The sequence below is a fragment of the Onychostoma macrolepis genome, chromosome 03, assembly GCF_012432095.1.
Source record: "Onychostoma macrolepis isolate SWU-2019 chromosome 03, ASM1243209v1, whole genome shotgun sequence".
Taxonomy (NCBI): domain Eukaryota; kingdom Metazoa; phylum Chordata; class Actinopteri; order Cypriniformes; family Cyprinidae; genus Onychostoma; species Onychostoma macrolepis.
Window position 1 is genome coordinate 23,950,694 of NC_081157.1, and position 17,902 is coordinate 23,968,595.

Sequence of the window (17,902 nt, forward strand, 5' to 3'; positions counted from 1 at the left end):
AAAACGAAACCATAACTGTACCGGCCGGCTCGGATCGGCACGGAATGGAATGGTTATGCAAAGAGAACCGTTCAGCGCGATGGTGGAAAAGCGGCTGTTGATCACTGTTTGTGCCACCAGACTCTGTCTGTGACACTTACCCCAACTGACCTTGGCCTCTTTTGATACAAATCTTGGCCAGATAGATCCTCCATCTACAAAATAAAACATATACATGAAACATTCTCACAGGATAATAGAAATGTAAGCATTGAAGTGTCACTTTATTTTAACAAACCTACCTCTACAGTGATTGCCATATTTTTGATGGACTCCTGGTAAAATGATCTGTTTTCTTACTTTGCTGAACCTGCAACAAATTTCATTTATTTCTTCAACATTAATCAAAGGTGATCTTTCTTTTTTTTAAATTTGTTTTTAAGCACATCCTCTGCCACTCTTTTCTCTCAAGAAATGGTATTTGGTAACAAGGGTTGAAGACACCTTGTTGTGTTCGCCTCTTGTATACCTGAAAATAGAGAAAAACATTTTTACCCTAATCATTCTCTAAAATTATAAACTTACTGCATTGTGGAAAATACCATGTATATGTGCACATCTAATCAAACAGACCTTGCATTATTTTTGATCTTGTGTGCTTTGTCCTGTCAAAGAAAAAAAATCTTTGCTCTCAAGTCTTTTTTTTTGCTACAATATGTTGTTACAAACAAGCAATATGTTGTCTTGAGATTGATCCAGGTGAAATATCAATAGAAAGTCCTACAAAAAAGTTTGCAGAAAGGTGCATGTTAGTATGGTAAAACCAGCTCAATGATTTGCAAAGATAACAATATAGTTCGGCTAAACATGTGGACACCTGACCTGACACAGGGTATGCTAATACATACGTTGACAGGCAGGTAGGAAAGCCAATTAAAACGCTCGGACCGAATGTTTTGATTGGACGAACATTTCTTGGTCCTACATCTTCCACAGAATATATAAATACAGATAAATACATTTAGACCACTTAACTTATTGATTGCTATCAGGATGTGAAGAGACTTTCAACCAGAATAACAAACATTTTTTCTGAAGGCCTATTGCACCTTTAGGTCCATTAAAGCGTCTCCATCAATTTCAGTCTCTGTTAAAACAACAGGAGTCATAGTTATAAAGTCTGTTATAAAGTATAAACAGTATTATTTTAATTCAACATACTACCTTGATAGGGTCAACGGTGTCTCTTTTGAGAATTGACGATAATAGAGTGGGGGAACTATGACATCACTTTGTAGGCGGAATCGGCTGTTAGCATGAAACTGGTTCCTCGACAAAAAGCCAATAGGATTTTTCCATAGGCTTTTGGATTATCGCAAAAAATAAGCTTTGTGTTCAATCATAGTTCATGAATCTTACACGTTTTGTCCATCAAGATAATCTTCACAAAATAATATAACTTTAACGAATTTTGAAGCCTAAATAAAAGCACCAGAACTGAAAAGCTAAACTTAGGCTATAAACGAACTACAGCACCACGGTCGCTCGCCTTCAACGTCACGACCACCACGCTCCCGGCAACTTATTTTTAACATGTTCAGTGAAACGTATTTACTCTGTATATGAATTTTAATCCACGCTACATGAAGCTTTTCATATAAACTGGAATAAATACAAAACTAGAGCCAAACTAAAGCTGAAATGTGACATTAATAATAAATAGTATAGTGAATAAATGAAAATCTTAACTTGAAAGCACTTCATGCGGCCGTAAACATTTAATTTTATCGTGGCTTTAAGCACTATGCATCATTAAAGTTTCACTTTCACAAGTAAAGCCGGTAAATGTGGTGTTTACATGTAATAATCGTATGAGTTTACTTTATGGTCTGAACCCAGAGTCTCCACGTCAGTAAGTGATAAATTCGAGCATCTTCCATCCGAAGACTTGTGTCACATTTCGGGGCAAAGCAAAAAAACATTGTTGAACAACAATATAAAATGCGCGAAACTATTTATTGGTTATTCTACAATTAATTGAATTACAAATTATACTACAACTGGAAAATACTCTAAACTGATAAACTGTTCGGCATGATGATGTTGAATGTCTCCGACAGCGCCTGTAGTCCCATTTAGCAACTTGTTAGCAACTGTCTTTTTTAAGAAACGTAACAGTTTAAAAAAAATCACGAGTGTGGTGTAACGTTAACTGGTGTGTTTTATGTCGTAGAATAAAACGTGACAGTATCTTGTGCCTGTCTGACCTTATTTAAGGGATTTAACCAAAATCCCACTCAAAAAACCCATTGACTCTGGGACGATGGAACCAGAAGTGCTAAAATGCACTCGCTTCCGGGTTTTTGCCTACAAAGTGACATCATAGTTCCACGCCCTGCTGTGGTCCAGGTTCAGTTCTTCATGAATGAAGTAGCGGCACGTGACCAAGCAATCAATGTAGCTCACAGCGCCCTCTGTTGGTGAAAATAATCATTACGCGAGTGCTCTGGTAACCAACAGACTAAGGTCTTGAAATACAACATCTGAGAAAAGGTCTTGAGGTGTAGTAACCGTGGTATACGTGGAATAATTAACTCTGGACCGGTAAATTGACTTAATATTGTGGCCACATTATCATCGTGTGTTTTTAATTTTTCTACCATTCTGTGGCCCCTCGTCATTTATTCATCATGTAACACACAATTATAACATTACGCAAGTGTTATTTTAATAGCTTTTCAAAAAGGTCAGTTTATTTGAAAGGTTTTGTTGTCTTACCTCAGATATGCGTGCTGCTCCACTCAGTGCCGGTGCTTGAATGTTTAACGGTTTTTCCGCGCGACCACTGATCTTGCGCGAAACAGTTTCAGTGCTTTACGTTGCGTTACGCAACTTGCGTATTAAGCCCAGAAACCTTCGGCCTGGTTTAAATGTTTTTGTTCTGTTTGTTTTTATTCTCAAAATCAAAACAATATAATCATAATAGTAATAATGATAATAATAATAACAATAACATTAGCCTAATAATGATAATAATAGTAATAGTAAAACAACTAGGCTACTAATAAAGAAAGAAAGAATTAAAGAAAGAAAGAAAGAAAGAAAAATAATCTTGCTGATGAAACCTTACACAACACATAGATATGCTTCACATTTGAAGGAGTGTTACAGAATGACATAATGGTGTTCCTCAATAATATAAACATGTGCCCAAACTGATCATGTCTAAAAGATGTTTTGCCAACCAGATTCATTTAAAATTATTCGCTTTTGTCACTTGTCATGTTCTGAGCTGAATTAGTAGGCTTTCTGAGATTTGAAGGTTGAATGTGGTGTGGGGAAAATTTAAAGGATGTACAGCTGTAAAATATGAAGATAGCCTACTGAACAAAGTCTATTTTTGGGGGTAAGAATTTCACTTCACCCTCTCAATTTAACACAGAATAGCTTCTTGTTCATTTATGAACATAAAACTGAACTAAAGGTTATTGTGCAATTTAGACATATGTGAGGTGGTCATGGGGCAAAGACGAAACACATTGTATCAACTTGTATCAACGGAGGCCAGAACTGCATCTGACATCACAATTAGTAACTGAATAAAAGTAAATTCATTAATACGGAGTATGTGAATTAGTAATTTACCAATGTAACAAGCAAATGGTGTTCTAACTGAACTCAGTCTAGTCTTTACAGTGCATCTTAGAAAAGGTTCATGAAAGAACCTTAACTATGCTAGGTTCTAATATGAACCTTTTACCACAACAAAGGTTCTAAAAATAACTGCTAAATAACCAGTGGATCATTATAGAACCTTTAAGTTCAACTTTGAACCTTTTTGATAGCTAGAAGTTTATATTTGCACTTTAAAGTTCTTTTTTGAACTCTAAAGTTTCGATCTCTTCTAAGAGTGTATGGAACTGTACGTTGATGAATAACTGTGCTACAAAAATGAATAATATCTTAGATTGTGTGATTTGTTGATGAGACATGTTATCAGAGTTATGATTCTGGACAATAAAATAGGCCTAAATTAAATTAACAAATAAATAATAGTTATATAATAAGAGAATAAAAATAAAAAATAAAAATTATATTATTATTATGATGTTATCTTCCATTCATTCATTCATTGGAAATATTCAGCTCAAATTTTAAAATAGCATCTCACTGGAACATGCTGCTCTTATTTGGCACGAGTTCATGAAACGATCATTAAGCGCACTGTGCCAGAATCACTCTGCAGCTCTGTGTTCACTCAAACAGTCTAATTAGAGAGCGGGGGGAGGAATATTCCATATGGCAACATGTTTCTCCACAGCCAGCAAAATTCAACATTACTCTTCTGTCATCACTCAGTTCTGGATAGTTTAGCTGGAGATAAAAGTTCAGATCAGTCTAAAATGTATCATGGAAACATAACTGTACCAAACATGAACAAAAGAAGACAGGTTAATATGTGTTATGCATATGAATATTTTCTCTGTAATATATGCACTTCTCTATTGTGGAGCATACAGCAAACAAGTCAAGACAGATCAATAGAGACCGCCGCCGTATTAACCACAGCATCACCATAAGCAAAGCTGACAGGCGACTCCACGGTTTGGAGAAGCGCTGCGGAGGACACGCTTGATTGTGTTTGGAGGAGAGCGGAGAGAGGGACTTCCAAAGGACAAGATTCATCGCTGTCATAAATTAAGGATGACAGATGTGCTGTAATCTCGGGAAAAATGTGGTGAACCGAAGATTTGTTTCAGAGCCTGTTTGAGATGGTACGAGTCCTCAGAGCATTCTGACCTCTTTCTGATTCAGAGTTCAAGAGCGGCGTGCAGCTGGAAATCTGTGAAACACAATATCAGCTCTGGAGGAAACTACAGGCTCAAATATAAGAATTTGGTTTCCAGTTCTGATATTTAGGACATAGTATATCTACAGTACATTAAATACAGTGCATACAGATTTAATTTATACTAATTTTATTTTATTTTTTAAATATTTTTTAATTTTAATATATTATTATTATTGATACTATTTATTGTTATTTTAATTTCAAAATGAAATGATTTTTAATTTGAATATATTTTAATTATAATCTATATTTATATTATTTATACTTTATTTATATTCATATTTTATTTAAAAATACAATATTTGTATTTTAATTTATTAATAATAATAATATATTCTTATTTAAAAATGAAATATATTTTTACTTGAATATATTTTATTAATATTATTTATTTTTATATTGTTATCATTAACAATATTATTCATATTCATTCTATTTTTATTTTTAAAATAATGTGAATACATTTCAATGTAAAATATTTATATTCATATTTTATTTATAGTAAGAATAATAATACTTATATTGTTTTATATGCATTTATATTACTTTTTATATTTCTTAATACATGCTTTTATGCTTAAAACATGCTTATATATGCTTTCTTAAAATATATCAAATTTCAGTTATAGCTCACAAAATGAAGAATAGATAGATAGATAGATAGATAGATAGATAGATAGATAGATAGATATGACACATAATCTTAGTGTCATTCAAATGTCTCGGCTCTAATTGGGCCTGAAATCAGTCTTCCAGAGTATTTTTAGAGTTGTCTCTCTTCATGCTGGCAGACACTGAAGGTTGTCTAGCTGTTTGAATGACAGCTCATCTCTCCTCTTATTCATAGCTCATTACGGCCTTTTATTCTGCCTGATGAGCAGAACTAAACAGCACCAAAGAACGCCATGTACCTTATACTTTTACTGTGTGATGATAGATGGATGCAAAAATATGATCTGTAATGAGTGCAGTCTTAGCTGTTGTCCACAAACATCTTTAGGCAGGCAGGCTTTAGGGTTTTGGACTCTTTTCTAACTGAACACCAGCATGTTTGGGAGTTTGGGAGACCATCTTAAACCAGCAAATAAAATCAGCAGGATCATATAGATACATCCTTTGTTTTTCTTTAGGAATTTTGATAAAATAGCAACAGTCTTGTTTCAATTAGAATTCGAGCATTTTCTGCACAAAACGAAAAATGTTTCAACATGTTTGTTGTTGCTTCACAATTAGCGGCTTGATAAGAGACCACAGGCATAGATGCAGATGTGTGATCAGTCTGTTATTTAGTGTGTGTTTCAGCATGTGCGCAGTGGATTCTCAGCTGTAAATAAACATTATCCCGCTGAGAAGCTGCTCCAGCAAATTCAAGTAATTTAGGACGCTGCCAAGTTGTGCTTTTCTTGTCCTCTCTTTCTACAAGTCTTCTATGCTCTTCTTTCATCCGTCAAGAGCAACAGTGTTTCTCTGCCTTCCCGCTGTTCGTCTTTTATCCTCGTACTGAGTCAAACTGCTCAACTCCCACAATGCTCATCAGCGACCTGCCAGTTCAAATGTCAAAGTCTTTTTTAAAAAATCAATTTTTATTCCTTTCATTTTCCAGCGCCTTTGTAGATCTCCATGTTGCTATCAAAGAAGCCAGAGAAACTCTGCTATCACTCACTGCCAAAGATCGACTGATTATCAGATGTATTACCTTTACTTTTCAAATCTTGCTTGTTTAGTATTTAATGCTTTTTAAAGCACATTTTTAAACTGTTTCCCCCATAACAATGCAGCTATTATCAGGTTCTACTAGCTTTGTGGATATTTGCTTACCACACAGTAGGCAAAACCAGACCCACAGAGACACACAAACAAAACTTCACATCCATAGATAAACTAATTAACAATTTCACTTCACGTTAACAATATTTATTAATTTAAATATAAACCAAACTGATGTAAACAAAGATTTTTTTACTGTCTTCAAAGTCACTAAAGCACCTGCTGCAGTGTTGTGCCCTCTACTGGATTTTACAGGAGGTACAAAGCTCATTTCTTCTTCAGCATCACAAATCCACTGAGGCAAAACCGACAATTTCATAAAAATGTAAATTCTGTCATCATATATCTAAATTTACTGTCTTTGCCATCAACACAATACAATATCTGGGATACGGCTGAGGGGAAGATAGAAAAAACCTTTTCACCTTGGTGCCTTTTTTGGTGTTCTTGGTCACGATTTTCTATAGTATGATAGAAGAGCAGCACGAACATTTTTCAGATGTTGAAAAAAGAATGTACATTATGACAAATTGCTGTTTTTATGTCATGTGATACAAGGATTCCCAAACTTTTATATATATATATATATATATATATATATATATATATATTTTATTTATTTCTCAGAGATTTAAAGATAATATTTCAATAACTGAACACATTTACACATGCTCACAGTTCTCTGATGTTAAAACTATTTCAAGTGTAAAAAACATCAAAAAACTAAATTAAATTATTTTAATTTACATTTTTATGATTTAATTAATTATAAGATTTTCATCAGCTCACGACTCCTCTGCAGTTTCGTCATTTACCCCAGATTTGGGAAACACTGATGTTATGTAATGTTTAATGCATTTCATGATATTGATAACAAAGACTGGAATATATTTTATTTCTCTTTGTTTTTTATAACAATAATCCCATTCAAATCTATAAACAAGTTAGGTCATAAATAATCTAAAAGTAATCCAAAAATAGTCTGAATACATTACCTAAAACGAGTAATCTAAATTACATTTCTGACTACAATTCAATAATTCAATAATAATCAGGAACAGACTACAACATAACTGGCTGTTTTGTTTCTTTCACAATCCCAGTCTTTTGCTTCGCCTTGCTAAAGTGAGTCATAGCAATAGTTGAATGTGCTACACAAAAAAAGAAATGAAAAACGACTGTTGCTTATCAAAGAATCGTATATGCATGCTGCAAGAGCACAATACTGTATGTCTGTGTGTGAATGCATGTGCGGGCGTATTACTGCAAGAAAGCTGAAGAAGGAAGGAAAGAGAAGATTTACACGTGTGGGAGAGAGAGCATCTAAAAATTATATAGCACAAGAAGGATACAGACACAGGACAGAGATCCAGCTGATTGGTAGCCATAGTAACAACAGCGGAGGCAAGTGTCGTGATGTGTTTTTGATGCACACGCAACATTAGTGCACACAAAAACATGCACACGCACACACAATAACACGCACAAAAACAATTCAAGACATTATCTTTCCATCCTTCAAGAAACAAAGAATGAAAGAAATTTAACATTTGGAAATGAATTATTTCTTCCTTAAATCATAGAAACCATTTAATTCCTTTAATTCATTTTGTCAGTCATTGTAAACAGCACTGAAAAAGGTGAAATAATATATCTATACATCTATATATCTATAGATAGATAGATAAGGGCCATAACCACTATAGACTATATATATATATATATATATATATATATATATATATATATATATATATATATATATATATAGATATAGATATATAGATATAGATATATAGATATAGATATACATAAAACTATAATAGTATACTATAATGGCCAATCTGTCCCCTCCAATATTTAATATTTTTGCACTGATCTGCTGCAATACATTATGTAGCGCTAATTTTTTTAGCATGACAAAAAGGTTCAAAAGTTAGATTTTCAGCTTGGTCTGCCTCAGCAGTCTAACAGCACTTGTCAATGTCAAATTAATTCAATCAAATCAAAGTAGGCGGGGTTTACTGTTGCAACCTGGTCTCACAGAAGTCCGTGTAATGACCACGGACCCTTAACTCCGAATCTGTGGTATCACGGAATCTCCGAAAATTCTGTGATGGGCTCACAGAAGTGATACCAACGCAAGTCAGTGACAGGCATCAGCCGTGCTCCACGCATGGATCCATTACACGGAATTATGTGAGATCAGGTTTACTGTTCACAGAAGCAGAGCGTGAATTCCAGCGTGAAGCGTCAGTTTAACGTTGAAAAAGAGCGAGGTTAGATGGAAGTTTCTTCTGTGTCAAATTCTGTATATTACATTTAAAACAGATTAAAATATAAACAATTATTTAAAAATTTTTTAAACTGTTTTACTGATTTTTTATTTTATTTATATTTGTTTATACATAGCCTAGAGAACTGACCACACTTTTCAAAATGAAAAATGAAATGTATATGCATGTTTATTTTTTTTTAAATTCATTTATTAAAGATAATGCAGTATGTTTTCTTCAAATAGGGTGAACTATGACCCGCAAAATCACATGATGTAAAACTAATCTGAATCAACACAAAGGAAATATCTATAGCCTCTCTTTGTATATCTTTAACAGTTTTGATCAGACTTGTTTGAGCTTCACTTCCTTTTAGGCCATGACATAACAACCTCATATCTTTTCTGTGAGCCCATTCAGAGTTCATTAAACATCCTGATATAACTTGATAAAGTCTGGATTATAGTTAGGGTTAAGGTTAAGGCTGTAGGATAACTCACCTCCACAAATAGGAAACATGGTAAAATGGAGCTACTGCTCTTCACAGCAGGTTTCTCTTCTGCTGCCATTGTAGACCCCGCTTCTTTCTGCTCTGTTCCTCCTCTCACACTCCCACTTTATTCTTCTCACATGAAAGAGAAAGAAAGAACAGGTCAGGAGCTAGAAATCTCAGTTACAATAACTTAATTGTCCTTTGCCCGTCTGAAGGATATTCTCCTGCATGACTACATCAAAACACAACCCCATAACCCTACGTAGAAACTAAATATTTACACAGGTGATCAGAAAACAAAAATGTCCAATCAGATTAAACTGAGAGCCCATGTTTTGTGTCACACACTTCCAAGGTTCATTTTTATGTTTATCTGTGTTTTAATATATTTTATTTTTTATACAGGCATATTAATAAAAATAATCATATTAATTAAAATAAATACATTTTGTTTATTAAAATTCATAAAATATTTAGATTTGTGCATTAAAATGTGTATTTGAAAATTCTAAATATACTATTTATATATATACCCACAGTTTAATATGGTGACATGCCAATCAGCTAATCAACTCAAAACACCTGCAAAGGTTTCCTGAGCCTTCAAAACAGTCTCTCAGTTTTGTTCACTAGGCTACACAATCATGGGGAAGACTGCTGATCTGACAGTTGTCCAGAAGACAATCATTGACACCCTTCACAAGGAGGGTAAGCCACAAACATCCATTGCCAAAGAAGCTGGCTGTTCACAGAGTGCTGTATCCAAGCATGTTAACAGAAAGTTGAGTGGAAGGAAAAAGTGTGGAAGAAAAAGAAGCACAACCAACCGAGAGAACCGCAGCCTTATGAGGATTGTCAAGCAAAATCGATTCAAGAATTTGGGTGAACTTCACAAGGAATGGACTGAGGCTGGGGTCAAGGCATCAAGAGCCGCCACACACAGACGTGTCAAGGAATTTGGCTACATTTGTTCTCTCCTGAACCACAGACAACGTCAGAGGCGTCTTACCTGGGCTAAGGAGAAGAAGAACTGGACTGTTGCCCAGTGGTCCAAAGTCCTCTTTTCAGATGAGAGCAAGTTTTGTATTTCGTTTGGAAACCAAGGTCCTAGAGTCTGGAGGAAGGGTGGAGAAGCTCGTAGCCCAAGTTGCTTGAAGTCCAGTGTTAAGTTTCCACAGTCTTTGATGATTTGGGGTACAATGTCATCTGCTGGTGTTGGTCCATTGTGTTTTTTGAAAACCAAAGTCACTGCACCCGTTTACCAAGAAATGTTGGAGCACTTCATGCTTCCTTCTGCTGACCAGCTTTTTAAAGATGCTGATTTCATTTTCCAGCAGGATTAGGCACCTGCCCACACTGCCAAAAGCACCAAAAGTTGGTTAAATGACCATGGTGTTGGTGTGCTTGACTGGCAGCAAACTCACCAGAACTGAACTCCATAGAGAATCTATTGGGTATTGTCAAGAGGAAAATGAGAAACAAGAGACCAAAAACGCAGATGAGCTGAAGGCCACTGTCAAAGAAACCTGGGCTTCCATACCACCTCAGCAGTGCCACAAACTGATCACCTCCATGCCACGCCGAATTGAGGCAGTAATTAAAGCAAAAGGAGCCCCTACCAAGTATTGAGTACATATACAGTAAATTTTCTGTAAGTCTTCACACACTGTTGCTGGTATTCTGGCCCATTCCTCCATGCAGATCTCCTCTAGAGCAGTAATGTTTTGGGGCTGTCGCTGGACAACACGGACTTTCAACTCCTCCAAAGATTTTCGATGGGGTTGAGATCTGGAGACTGGCTAGGCCACTCCAGGACCTTGAAATGCTTCTTACGAAGCCACTCCTTCATTGCCCGGGCGGTGTGTTTGGGATCATTGTCATGCTGAAAGACCCAGCCACGTTTCATCTTCAATGCCCTTGCTGATGGAACGAGGTTTTCACTCAAAATCTCACGATACATAGCCCCATTCATTCTTTCGTTTACACGGATCAGTCGTCCTGGTCCCTTTGCAGAAAAACAGCCCCAAAGCATGATGTTTCCACCCCATGCTTCACAGTAGGTATGGTGTTCTTTGGATGCAACTCAGCATTCTTTGAGTTTTTACCAAAAGTTCTATTTTGGTTTCATCTGACCATATGACATTCTCCCAATCCTCTTCTGGATCATCCAAATGCTCTCTAGCAAACTTCAGACGGGCCCGGACATGTACTGGCTTAAGCAGGGGACACGCCTGGCACTGCAGGATTTGAGTCCCTGGCGGCGCAGTGTGTTACTGATGGTAGCCTTTGTTACTTTGGTCCCAGCTCTCTGCAGGTCATTCACTAGGTCCCCGTGTGGTTCTGGGATTTTGCTCACAGTTCTTGTGATCATTTTGACCCCACGGGGTGAGATCTTGCATGGAGCCCCAGATCGAGGGAGATTATCAGTGGTCTTGTATGTCTTCCATTTTCTAATAATTGCTCCCACAGTTGATTTCTTCACACCAAGCTGCTTACCTATTGCAGAGTCAGTCTTCCCAGCCTGGTGCAGGTCTACAATTTTGTTTCTGGTGTCCTTTGACAGCTCTTTGGTCTTGGCCATGGTGGAGTTTGGAGTTGGACTGTTTGAGGTTGTGGACAGGTGTCTTTTATACTGATAACAAGTTCAAACAGATTCCATTAATACAGGTAACGAGTGGACGACAGAGGAGCCTCTTAAAGAAGAAGTTACAGGTCTGTGAGAGCCAGAAATCTTGCTTGTTTGTAAGTGACCAAATACTTATTTTACCGAGGAATTTACCAATTAATACTTTAAAAATCCTACAATGTGATTTTCTGGATTTTTTTTTTTCTCATTTTGTCTCTCATAGTTGAGGTATACCTATGATGAAAATTACAGGCCTCTCTCATCTTTTTAAGTGGGAGAACTTGCACAATTGGTGGCTGACTAAATACTTTTTTGCCCCACTGTATATATATATATATATATATATATATATATATATATATATATATATATATATATATTATTATCAGTAGCTAATTCTATGAATTATATGAATTGTAGTAATTAATCTCAGACAAAACATCACTTCTCCAAACCTATATAAGTAGAAAATATTTATTATTTACATATTTAAATATGCTATTTATTGCATTCCATGATTATTTATTTATTGTACTTCCTGTTCTTGTTTATGCTGAATAGAACATTTTTTTTCCCCCATTGACAGTTACAAGACCCAAAAAAGGTTTATAAATGGTAAACTGAAATACTACAAGACGTACTGTTACTGTTTACAATCTAGATCAGGCAGCTTATTGGATCAGTTAAGGTAGACGTCAAATTAAGTGACTACTCTTTACTTGACAGAGAGCTTATGACCTACAAGACTAACTACTGAGAACAAATGATGCAACCATTTGTAGTGGGTTAAAATCTAAGTAGCACTTACAAAGCCCCTTTACCCTAGTATTCATTTACGAACAGATGGTCTAAACTGACCCAGAACTCTCTAGGACTGGACTTTCACTGGTCTGTGAACCACCGAGCAGTATTTTGTCAGTAGGTCTGTTGAACATCACAGTGTAAACCTCAGAGTTCAGGACAGGGAAATGAATATCACATGAAGGCAGGCACTAAAGCTCTACGACAGAAAGCATCTAGTACATGCCTCCGCTTTTAGAGTGCCTAATGCTCACAGCGGTCAACATTTTACATCTGTCAGTGTGCGAGTCCTCAGATAATGTAAAAAACGGAGTGGCACACCAGCATTGAAACGTTTCCTCGTTGCCGGGCAACACTGGAAGGTTTTCTAAAAGTCTGTTTATGTGGTGTGCCGTTTTAGTGTCTTTGAGGAAAGAGGAAGCTAAAGTGCACAATCCCAATCCAGGAAAGAGATGTGCTCTAATGTAAGACTCTAGGGGTAAATTCATCCAAATAAACAAGAAAACTGGCCAATCTGGAAGAAGGTTTAAAAATAAATTGGGTGTCTCTCACTGACTGTTTTTATCCTTGATACTTGCTTTTGTTTAGTCTTGCTTGTGTTAATATGCTTTGATAATTATGTAGATGCTTCAAGCTTAAAAAAAAAGGCATGCAGGTAAAGTGTCTGGAAATGCTCTAGCATATGGTCTGCTCGTGTGTAGACTCAGACTGCACACCCACAAACCAGCCATGCACTCATTACAGGCCGTCTGTTGCACGTTACACACAAAAATAGTAAGATTGTGGCCAAAATTGTAAGCTAGAATCTTAGTGCACTTTCTGGATATCAGAGTGGATGAGTTCTTATCTATTCATCAGGAAAGAATACATACTGAAATGCTGAAAGCAATGTAATTTGAATTTGAATGATAGTTTAATTGAAATGAAAGAAATGAAAAAGCCACTAGAAAAGCAAAGTTTTTCAAGACATTACTTAAAGTTTCAAGGTATTACTTAAAGTTTCAAGGTTTATAGGCCTTAGAATAGATGGATATATTTTTTAATTTAGTTTATATTTTATTGTTACATTTTGTGTGAACCAAGGTGGAAAAACACTTTACCTATGCACCTGTGCTGAATCTCTTTCATTTCAATTCTTTAAATTAAAATTTAAATGCATTTCCTCTTCCTGTCATTTCAGTTCAACTTCACCAATATAACTTACAACTATTACAACTTTTGCACTGATGATAAAGCAAATGCATGGTTTAAGTTAAATACAATCAAGGCAAAATCTGTAACTTGCAATGTGTCTACGCCTTTGCCTTAAAATGCTAAATATAACTAATGCTAAATATCGATACACTGTAAAAAGTGATAAGTTGACTTAACTTAAAAAAAATTGAGGAAACCGATTGCCTTAAAATTATTAAGTAAATAATATATATTTTTTAAAGTTAAGCGAACTTGACAATTTTAACTATCATTTACTACGGGCAACGGGTTTCCTCAATTTTTTTAAGTTAAGTCAACTTATCACTTTTTACAGTGTATATATTAAATATAATATCCACACAATGTATTTTATTTTTAAAAAGTTTTAAATAAAACAAAGAATACTGGAGTATGTTTTACAAGAAAATACTATATCAGTTTTTGTACTTTAAAATTTCATGTTTAATTCAATGTGTTACTTGCTGTTTCTTTGTAATTATTTGTGAAGTTTGCTAGCAGTTTCCGAGTGAAATGTTTTTCAAAGTAAATATTTTCCAGTGCATGCCTAAAACACAGCAAATAAAGGTAAAAGTAAAGGCCTCTAAAACATAAGAAAGTTCAAAACAGTCATTCTAAAACAGTAACAAATTGAATTACTCATTATAATGATACTTTTGAATATGAAATTACAAAATTGGTTAAATTTAAATACGGTAATACTTTTGTCCAAAAATTTTTCAAATGTTTGCATTATTCTTGAGGTCAAATGGCACTAACTGAACAGGTTTCGCTCGAAAAAAGCTGCAAAGTGGGACAGACATGCTTCAGTCGAAAGTCTGGCTGTGTATGACTAACTCATGTGTATCATACAGCCCTCTACACTACAGAGCCAAGCTGACAAACAAACACAAAAGCAATGGCTAAAATTAACCCCTTATGCTGAACAAATTGAGACTAGGCTGTTATATCCTCAAAGGACACTTGAGCTTCAATTAGTACAGTCAAACATTGTAGGCTCCCAGGGTGGATCAACTCCATTATAACGCAGAGCTTGCCCTGACTTTCCATTATGATTCAGGTATAAAAATATAGATGGCCTGTCTCAGCTTTCATATTAGATTAGAGTTCAGAATGATTGCTATTCAAGAATGGTGATAAGTACAGCAAAACAACTCCTCAAGGTCTTTGACCTTGCATCTAATTGTATAATGAAGAATTACTCTTGCAGTCCTCTTCACCAAAACAAACTGACTTCAACAACTCGCAAAAAACAGGAGAGACATATTCAAAGAGAAGAATGTATTTTGCACATTATTTTCAGCTTAAATGTTAAAACAAAAGCTACAACAATAAACTGTGTAAAAATGAACACTGCTGAACAAGAAGTCTCCTGACATCTTCCGATAAAATCAAAAGTTTTGCAGAACTGTTTATTAGACACAACAGGTGGTTGCTAAAGTGTTCTGGGCGGTTATAGCACGCCTTTCATGTCTATTACTGAATAAACAATGCAATATGAATTATGTCTCAATGTGAAGTATATGGGCTGAACAATTAATAATCAAATAAAACCAAAATCGCAATACGGCTTAGTGTGATTATCAGATCGCAAAGGTTGTGATAAATATATGTGCTGCATGTTTCAGAGTGAAGTCCAGCACTATTTTCTTTACATGTGAGCAGCTCATAATCCAGTAGTTTCAGTGTCTCAGAGCGACTCAGTTTGCAGTAAATGCTGCTCCACACAAACTTATCTCTGTTCTCAGTTTGAGTCGCTTCAATGTCATTTGGGAATGCAACGTGCCAACCATCTTCCCAAATCTATAATGAGAAGCACTTACAAACCAGCTGTTGTCAGAAGCTTTGGAAATGGCTCCCTGTGGTTTTCCACCAGAATAAAAGCTCTATGATTTAATGTGTGAAAATGAAGAAATTAAGACAGCCAGAAATATTAGTATTGAAACTTTACAATTGTGTTGTAAATTATTTTTTAAAATACTTTTTTATTATTATTATTTTACAGTGAAATATTACAACAGTAATACTGTATTTTTACTTATTTAAAAAAAAAAAAAAAATTGTATACAACCACCACTACTACTGCTACTAATTACAATTATGTAATTAGGCTACTTAAAAAAGGGCCAAATTGAGCAGCCCAACAAACTTTTTAAATAAAAAATAATTTAAATTACAATCAAAATTTTAATCAGAGTAATCGAAATGAGATTTTCCTCCAAACTGTGCAGCCCTATACTAGAGTTTATTCATAGAGTACTAGAGTATATGCTATTTCTTTGCATATACAAATCTTTCTTCTGCAGAACACAAAAGAAGATATTTTCACGAATGCACTGAACCCCACTGACTTCCGTGCACTGACAACAAAAATCACTTTTTGTGACATTTTTCAAAATATCTTCTTTTGTATTCCTCGGACGTAAGTTATGCAGGTTTTTAAAATGAAATAAGGGCGAGCATGAACTATCCTTTTAACAAACATCACTTAAAAATAAAGTCCAGCCCTTCAGTTTGTACAGCTCATCCTGTACAAATGCAACTCATAAACACTAACCAAGACATGCTGCACGACTTACTCTGTCACTTGTCTTGCTCTCTTCTCTGTATTCCTTCATTTGTCCAACCCAGTAATAAAAAGACACATGCTCAAGAGCGTAATCCTCTTGCTGGCGTGCTGTTGTAAGCACCTGGATTACACTGTGTCTATCGCTCTACTGTCTCATCTTTGATTTGAACGTGTCTCCGGGTTTGAGCCACCCCCAAAACACATGCACGTTACAAATCACCACATGCATCAGCCGTCAGCATCGCAATTTCAAGCTATTAAAGGTGGGGGATGCATGCGAAAGCAATAAAAGTGTAAAACCCTAAAGGGATTTCGCTATACAGGGTAATTAGAGCTAGCGTTTGGGGAATACCACACCCCCACCACCCTCCTTCCTTCTCCACGTCCTTCTGATTTCCAGCGATATGGGGCAGGAAACATCACTCATCCTTCCAGGGTGACTCACTCCAAAGCGGCCACACTCGCCCCCACATGCACCCTGAAATTACAGTCATGCACCGTCCACAATGACCAAAACTGTTTGCATGCACAATTAGATGGATAGCCAGACTTACTTCACACCCTATAGCCGTCGCGATGGATTCCTATGCAGTAGCCATAACGTGCGTTTTCCACGGAACTCCTGTGCACCGATCCAGCTTCCCTCTCCTCGTTCTTCCGTCTATGCACCCACCCACCCACGCAGGATTTTTTTCTCACGGAGCGTTTCCTCACCTTAGCGCACGCAGATGCGCTCACGGTCTGTGTGCAAACCGCGCACAGGCGGATCCCTCTTTAATGAGGCGTGAGAGATTAAACCGTCACCTCAACCGCAGCTCTCCAGTGCGGCTGCAGCGAGTGCGCGTGTGCGCGCGTGATAGTCGGCGCAACGGGGAGTCTAGGGGAGAGTCTGATTTGTATTCAGATTCGTGCCTTCCTCCCTCTCTCTCTCGCTGAGGATTCAGGTAACAGTGTGAGATGTAGTGAATGTAGGTTAATGTTATATTCTGTATATATAAGTGATCTGCTGCGGGTCAAGCGTGCCAAAGCCTCTACAATGTCTAAAACAAATAGCAGCAGCATTGCACTCATTAGTGATGCTTGCATCAGTATTGATATTATTAATGCATACCGAATAGTCTAATGAATGAACAGTGACCCACATAAGACAAATGACCGCCAGTAATTGGGAAGGGATCATATTATTGGTTGCCAAAAGCTACAGTGTTTAACAACGGAATTAATGAAACAACTGGCAATAGCAGGTGTTTAATGAAATGTCTGACTAATTGAAACAGAACTCCACAAAGTCATGCAACTTTCCCTTGACTGACTTCTGGCCTTTCAT

The 17,902-nt window shown here is 36.1% G+C and overlaps 1 protein-coding gene across 9 annotated transcripts in view; it reads right to left on the minus strand.

Annotated features, from left to right (window-relative positions):
• The window catches only part of plppr2a (phospholipid phosphatase related 2a), a 54,202-nt gene extending 36,894 nt beyond the window's left edge, over positions 1-17,308 (minus strand). For 2 of the 9 annotated variants that reach the window (XM_058770735.1, XM_058770740.1), the window contains exons 1-4: positions 1,204-4,991; positions 613-1,126; positions 282-508; positions 151-194 (exon numbers count right to left, since the gene is read on the minus strand). Coding sequence is in view for 3 of the 9 variants with exons in the window: in XM_058770733.1 (XP_058626716.1) it covers positions 9,375-9,443 (69 nt within the window). In the remaining 6 variants the exon portion in view is untranslated. Of the gene's footprint in view, positions 1-140; positions 195-281; positions 4,992-9,374; positions 9,497-10,376; positions 10,396-17,129; positions 17,246-17,289 lie in introns of those variants that run through there. The other 7 variants (XM_058770741.1, XM_058770738.1, XM_058770737.1 and 4 more) reach the window with 7 other exon arrangements.
• Positions 17,309-17,902: the final 594 nt, after the last annotated feature.